Raw genomic sequence first — 8,104 nt, forward strand, 5'->3', positions numbered from 1 at the left:
AGAAGTATGACGTCTAGAATAATGTTTTGTGGACAAATAAGTAAAAAAAGTTAATTTGGGGTTAAATGAGATTTGTTAAAAGAAAAATAGGAATTTGCCATGTACAATGAAGGCAGTATATGCTTTAGTGTGATTATTTTTATCTAGTTTTTAATATTTTTTTTTTTAGATTTTCTGACATGGTCTGTAATTCCCAAAAGCAGCCTAAAAAAAGTTGATGGCACCATTTTTTTATCTTTACAATTTACTAATAATGCTTTTTCAAAAAATAACACAGTATAGTTTCATCTTTTATGTCATTATGTCAGTCTCAAAAACAATGACCCAAAACGCACATGCAGGTTTACTAGTGGTCAAAATGGTTAAAGCAGAAGAAATCAAATGTTTTGGAACGGTCCTGTTAGAAGTCCTGAGCTTATAGAAATGTTGTGAGAGGATATAGAGCAGTTTGTGTGGTCAAAAAGAAAAACATTCTTCCGAACAATTGTGCAGTGATGATTTTGACATTCATGTTGGGTTCTGTACACACTAATACTAAAAAAGTTGTTACCTGCACCAGAAGAACTGCTTCTCAGTCTTATTAACTCACTGTGCAAGTTTAAGTTTAATATCAGTAACAAAAAATGATTACTTACGTATAAGGGATCTTGTGTGTGTGTGTGTGTGTGTGTGTGTGTGTGTGTGTGTGTGTATATATATATATATATATAGATATTCTTTATGTCGTTTAAACACGCAGTGTCACGGTGTTTTTTTTCATAACAGATGTCGCTATAGCACAATGCATTGCACATGCGTGGATTAGGTTATTTTTTCGAGAAAGTTTCTTATTATTATTATGAGAAAGTGTCTTATTATTACGAGCATCTACGTCATTTTTACGAGAATTATTCTCATTATTACGAGAAACTAAGTGTATTAAAGAGAAATGTTCTCATTGTTACGAGGCAATTTCTCAATATAACGAGATACAATCTCGTAAAGTATCTCATTATTATGATTTACAGAATTACAGAGTTACACTATCTCTTCCCTCCGGACTGCACCTCCCTCCTGTGAGATACACCAGATACTCAAAGCCCTGCTCTCTTTTACATAAAAATAAAGAAATAAACGTGGGATTTGCTTTCCAGAAAGTCGTACAGACCTACGCTAGATAAAACGATAAAATGTTAAAGACGTGCTGTGACCCAATTAAATAAAACTGTTACAATTTAAGCGTAAAATGTAATTATCTTAGTGCCGACTTACAAACAACTTCTTGAAAAACAACAGCCACTCTCGAGAGATAAAAAGGCAGATCCTTTGATTGACAACCTGTGCAGCGAATGAAAATACGTCGTCTGAGAGCGAGCCAATGACATTTGTGGGGGCGGGGCTAAGAAAAGGCACCAGGCCACTCTCCGGGCTTTTGTTTCAGTTGTTGGTTGTAGACGTCTTCAAACAGAAGAGGCGAGAGCAGGAGACGGTAAGCGCGAGTACTTCATTTACAATACTTCTGTTGTCTGCAAAGCTGGCTGCTTTAACAGCACATTAGTGCATTCCTCTCAAAACTGTTACTTTATGAAGAGTAGAAACGATTTCCGTAAGTGTTTCTGTCGCTACATTGTAACGTTACATTTTGACACCACGTTACAGCAATTATTCGGTGTCACTGTGTCATGTAAAACTAAATTATGTATAGGCACGAGTTAGTTAATGATAACTACGGAACTATTCATTATCATATTGTTGTTACAGTACAATTACACTGAGTCAAATAAATGTTTCGCTGTCAGTATGCTTGTTGTATATCACAGCTCTAGCTCAGTGTTTTGAAATGAAGTAAGTGTGTGTCCTTTCCTGAGAGAAATGTGCTACAGAGATGCCATCTGGTCCTGAATGACTGTGTATGATTAACTTTAAGGTCTCTTTCCAGTGCATTTAAACACTTAAGCACTGAGTAATATTAATTAGTCTGTACTATAGGTTAATTTCTTGTAATTATGTATAATTCACTGACATTAGTAGGCTACATGCAGCGTGAAACAATGCCACTGAATGTTAATGTGAAATAATATTCCAAGAATCCCTTGGCATTATGATATTTTGACAATATGATACTTTACAGACATTTTTGAAAGCAATACAATAGTGATGGGATCAATTTTCTTTGAAATGAAGTACACCGTCAGTTGTGTGTTTCTTCTGCCTGTGTCAGCACGAAAGATGTTTGCGAAAGCCACTAAGAACCTGGTCTCTGAGATCGACACCGATGGCTCCCTGATCTCAGTGTCCCGTCTGAATGACTCGGATGGTCTGGCTCCTCTGGCTCTGGTCATCAAGAGAAACCGCTACTGGTTTTGGCAAAACCCCAAGTACCTAATATCAGACTTCAAACTAAATGATGTTCTTGTTGGAGATCCCATAAATCCAGGTACAGGGCAACTGCGGAAAAGGATATATGGTCTGTCAAAGCACTTTTAAAGTGAACCCCTTGTGAAAAAGAAGTGCACATAATAAAAAATTAAAATTAAAAAAAAGATATCTTTAGAGTGATGTCTTCGAGATATTTATTTATGGTAAACTAAAATATACTTTAATATTATTATCCTTTGAGACTTGTATGTTAAGTTTTTATATGTATATGTAATTACACATTTGTAATAATGAAGTTACAGTTTATGGTCACATTTTATTTTAAGCTCATTGTTATTATGAGGCGAAACAAATATGCGTTATTACATAATAAGCCTAAACCAAACCCTAAACGCTAACCATATAGTAAGTACATGTTGCATATAGTAAGTTTATTAATCTTACACAGTACTTAAAATAAATGTAGAATTGCACTGTAACAAGGACACCTTAAAATAAAGTGTAAGCTTATAATCAAGAACTTCTTTAGTATGTTAGTCAACACATAAAACTAATTAAAATGTACTTTTTGTGTACATTTTCACAAAGTGCACTTTAAAAGTGTACCGAAGCGTGTTAAGGAACATGCACTCTTCAAGTACATTTCCTTTATTTCATAATATCTGCACAAACTGTTTTTGTAAGCAAATATACTTTTATGATTTGGTGTACACTAAAAGAATACTTTTTTTAAGGGAATATAGTATAATGCTCTCTATGTGAAAATTTCCCCCCAAATTGTTTGTGTGTGCAACAAGGTGTTATGTGTTTGGGAGAGCTGATGTAGATTATTATTTTTAATTTTTAATTTTTTTTTTATTATTATTATTACAGCTGTGGTTGAAACTGATTTTTTGACCTATAATGGCAAAGTTGTGGGTAACAAAAGTGGAAGTGCCACAGCAGAAATTGGGCCGGGAACCATCAATGTGGGGGGTTCCGGCTCCAGCAAACTTCAGTCGTCGTTTGGAAACCTAAAGAAACAGGAAGTGGATATCCAGAAGCTCTTACAGGACTCCAAATCTAGGTGAGGGACTGACCACATGAGCGTGTAGAGAGCTGCTGTCTGATAAGAGTGTGGTGATGTGGAGTGTGGTTTAAACACAAGTGAATCTTGCCTGTAGTGACGGATAAAGGCTGGTGAATGAAAATTAGGAAATGAAAGTACGAGGCTTGCTGTTTGTGTTAGAAATTCGTATTAAATTTCTGCTTTTCTGCGAAGTCCTCCTTCCGTTTTCTGTTTGACCTCAATCACAGACTGAGATTTAAGACAGAAGGCAGAAATCTTTAATTTTCTAAGTGCTTGATTTTTTTTGGCACCCCATAAAAAGAAATAATCTCCAAATCAATGCCACTCGTTTGTGCCGATTCGTGGCGCAAAAATGAACGCTCATGCTGGTTCGGTATTAAACGTCATTTTTTTTACATTAAAAAGTTCTACACAATAAACCTGAGACGCACCTGTTACGTGTAGACGAATGCATGTTTGACGATAAATCCACAAATCTGTGGTTGTAGAGTTCTGGACCTGAAGCACTCTCTGATCAAGCAGACACGGGAGTCTCAGAGGGAGGTGCTGACGCTCGTGAAGGAGCGAATCATCACCGCTCAGCCCTGCACCGTCACCGAGGAGGTTCAGGAAGCTGGTACCTGCACTGGAATGTTTGGGTTCAATACGACTGTAAAGGTAGGGCTTTTTGTGATCACACGCTCTTTTTTTCCCGATGACAGTCTTGGGTGTATCGCCATTCAGTAGCAACATTCCAGGTGGACGTGTCCTGTCCTGACTGCTAGTACAAACTCTCCCCTCTGTCTCTTCTTTCTCCCTAGGTGTCAGTCAACGATAAAGGGAAGTCTATTGTTGAGTACGACACTAATGTGTCTATCAACATTCCCACCAAAACCACCATTGCTTATAGCGTCATTGAACTAGAAGTTGCTCAAACTGGACAGTACGGTAAATATTTGCAAAATCATTTATCGGAAGTTTTGTTCCAGTTACTTTCTGGAACAAAAGGTCATTCCACACTAAGTCAAAATTTTGCGCACATCAAAAAAATCAATACAATGTTGTGTCTACGTTCACACACTGACTAGAAAATTTAATCGGGGAAAAGTTTGGATCAAGTTGGATTTTGTTGCATCTGTAGCAAGCACTTTAGTGGTGTTTCGACAGTTTCACAGATATTGGTGTATTTTTTTTTTTTTTTTTAAATATGTGGCTCTAGTATTGCTACCAAAGCATCAAAATCCTGTAGTAAACTTTGAATCTCGGGATAATGCCATAGCCCCTTGATGAGGAGGAACTCCTCTCTACGTAATCTCAGCATATGAACCCAATATTTCCTCTTTTTTTCTCTTTTAAAGAGAAAGGGCAACGAAATCATCCTCCGTGTTTAAAGACTATTTCATATTGTTTGTGAATGTTTTCTGCAACGGATTAATCCGCATTGGATTCAGTGTCCAAGGTTTCTGTCCTGACAAAGTTTTAGGAAGACGAATACGAAAAAATCAGTCTGAAATTTCACAACCACCTGTTGTGCCAATGACGTTTTACACACTGACTGCAAAACACCGTACATTACAATACAACATTTTTCTGTGTTTTCGCATTAATTGCAAGCATTTTAATATGAAAGGATGAAAAAAAACGCATATCAAAAATTCTGACTCCGTGTGCAGAGCTTTGTACTGAACACTGCCAGAATTGTTTATCATACAGAAGTTGGTCATTCTTGAGGGTCAAACAAGCCATATAAATGTACTGTCATCCATTTTATCAGGACTGTGCTTGCTGCCAAATATCAAGGGTGGTTTTGAAGTTGACGGGCCAGTGAAGGTGAAGGAAGTAAGCACGCTTAGTGCTGCTCCAGGGAAAACAACCAACAAACTGCAGAAAGGTAACACCGCGGTAGCTACTCGAGCAATCTTTCATCCAAAATAACATACAACAGTAAAATACGTAATTTTAAAGTATTTATTCTGCGACACCGGTAAAGTAAGCCGCTGGAAAATCTAAAACTGTGAATCTGTGACATCACAGCTAGCCCAACACAGCCACCTTGGGTGCATCAGAAAACACACTTCCCTGTCATATAATACAGGTGAAAAACATGATGTGAAAGTGGCGTGTGTTTGAATTAACTGCATTCACAAAACACTAGCAAACAATAACCAGTTGTTAAGCAGGGATGCTGGCGGGTCACATGACAGTCCTGATATAGTGAAAGCAGAACGTCTGGATTACATTCATAACACATTCATATGTTTTCACGGTCGAGCATTCATTTATTATTCAAAGGAAGCACATACTTTTTATTTCTGGTTTGTTAGTTGTACATTGCTGTGAAAAAGTATTTGCCCCTTTGATAAAACCGATTTTCTCTCTTAAGACCTGGAAGGACTTCAGGGGCAGTTTACGGCTCTCTCTAAACTCCCGTCCAGCACACGCACTTTATTATTCGAGCAGATCTCTCAGCTCCTGGAGAACAGCGTAGCCATCAGCATGTTGGAGGACACAGTGAGTGAGAAAAACATTTTTTTTGGTTTTTGAAACGGTAGGAATTACTCTACAGCAAATGCCATCTAGTTGTCATCTTAAATAAAACTATAAATTAATAAAACTTACATATACCATGCTTAATAAATCGATTAGACCACCACCCAATGTAAGTGTTGTGACACAGCTGTCCTCAACAGAATTGGTGATTCCAAAAATTATTCATCATTTTAATCATTTTGATTTGGTTAATCCACACCAGTACTTGTACACCCTTTTTTCACAATAGTGTTTCTAATGCTAAAATATTAATTGTTGGGAAATTTATTAATTAATGGGAATTTAAAGATGGATCGCTCAAAAGTTTATCAAAAGCACATCTTTGGGAACAACTAAATACTACGTGGAAGTACATAAAAACAACTGCAGAAAAAATAAAGATTTAGCTGTTTTAGTTTGTGTTGTATTCATAAAAAAAAATATATATATATTTTTTTTTTTTTTGTTTGTTTTGTTTTAAACAGGTTTTTAACACATTCCTAATATATTTGTTTGCTCTCAGTATTCTATTAAATTAGTTAAGCACTGTATATTTTTACACATATATTTATTTTAAAAAAGTATCTTATACTCATCAAGGCTGCATTTATTCATGTGTGTTCATTTGAAATATTTATTCCCATAAAAATGGTCATTTCCAGTCTTCAGTGCAGCATAATTGTAAATAAAATCATTGCAACATGCTGATTTGTGCTAAAAAAAACATTTCCTCTTGTCATTTAATGTGCTGAATAATATTTTCTGTAAACTCTTGTTTTTCTTCTCTGAATTATGTAAATGTAAAGTTAAAAAAAGCAGCATTTGAAACCGTGACCTTTTGTGAAAGTGCGGTCACTGTTCATCAGTTTAACGCATCTTCTTTTTTCGCTAAATAAAACCTTGCTGATGTTTGACATATTTAGACTTGTTTGTCTGTCAGTTAGAGGACCTGTGCGGTGGGACGCAGCCTGATCCCAGTCTATTAGATAAAGTACCTGCCCTGAAGACCACAGTTAAGCTTGTACAGAAGACTGCTGGAACTAACCCCTCTGAAAAGCAGAAGAAAGCCAGCGCTCTGACTGCCACCCATCTGCTCCTCAGCTCCTTAGAAGGTGAGTTCAGTTAAAGTGACAGAGTTTTGACATATAAAGTGAGTTTTGCATATCATGAACTGGTCACAAAAGCACTTTCAATGCATCGTTGTGATTTACCTGATGGTTGTCCGTTATCATACGACTGCCGTCAGATTGACCTTTGTTCTCATAACCAATCATGTGCTCATGTAGAGATGACCGACTCTGCCCTGCTCCGGCTCAAATCCTGCTGCAGTTACGCAACCCTGCAAGCTTTGCTTCATCTTGTAAGTATATTCACAATAACCATACTCAGTCTGTTTTACATCCAAAAATGGGAGCATTAACACCACATGCGATAAACAGGGCCCGTTAAAATGGGTAGTTCACCCCAAAATGCCTGTATGACTTTGTGTTTATTGTCCTGCAGGTGCATATGATGACTTCAAGTAAGAAGTCTTCTCTGAAGGATGCTGCTTTGGCTGCGCTGACCGATGAGCAGGTTTTCAAGGAGGTAACGTCACTCTTTGCTTCCTGTAACGTGACGCTGCTTAAGGAGAAGGATTCAGTGCTTACAAAAATCAGCAACCCACAGGATCGCCTTCCTCTCATGCTGTGCATCGCTGTTAAAGGCTTGGCATCTCTAGTGCCCCCTGTCTGACTCTAGTACAACAGCAAAGAAAAAATATCTGATGTAAGATGAGGACCAAAGGGCACTGAAGCAGTGGACAATCAACAAAAAATTGGATCCTTAAGTGGCCTTTCCGCTGTTTTATACAAACTGCCTTTAAATATTTTTTTTAAAGTATATGTAAAATCTTTTAGATTGGAAATAGGGTTGCCAAGTCTGGGCAGGTTTTATTGTATAAACCTGGCAACCCTGGAAGTACACTGCGAAAATGCACAATAAATTGTTTACATCATAATTTGTATATTTTCATAAATACATTAACCCAGTTTTCTCCCATCTAAACCTCTTATGAGCAGTTCTGCACACCTTGGGCCTCAGAAAATGTTGCACAGAAACCAGTCTAAATTTGTAAAAGACTCCCAAGTCATTAACATCAATCACCAGTCATCGTCCAAATCCACTTTA

General features: G+C 37.1%; 1 protein-coding gene across 1 annotated transcript; it reads left to right on the top strand.

The window, feature by feature from the left end:
* Window positions 1-1,379: 1,379 nt before the first annotated feature.
* Window positions 1,380-7,757, top strand: gsdmeb (gasdermin Eb). The gene is made up of 10 exons (XM_043261746.1): window positions 1,380-1,468; window positions 2,201-2,416; window positions 3,232-3,424; window positions 3,916-4,084; window positions 4,228-4,354; window positions 5,181-5,297; window positions 5,790-5,917; window positions 6,876-7,047; window positions 7,222-7,295; window positions 7,439-7,757. The coding sequence occupies exons 2-10, from the start codon at window positions 2,209-2,211 to the stop codon at window positions 7,667-7,669; spliced, it is 1,419 nt and encodes a 472-aa protein (XP_043117681.1). The 5' UTR covers window positions 1,380-1,468; window positions 2,201-2,208; the 3' UTR covers window positions 7,670-7,757.
* Window positions 7,758-8,104: the final 347 nt, after the last annotated feature.

Source organism: Puntigrus tetrazona, chromosome 16, assembly GCF_018831695.1.
Source record: "Puntigrus tetrazona isolate hp1 chromosome 16, ASM1883169v1, whole genome shotgun sequence".
NCBI lineage: Eukaryota > Metazoa > Chordata > Actinopteri > Cypriniformes > Cyprinidae > Puntigrus > Puntigrus tetrazona.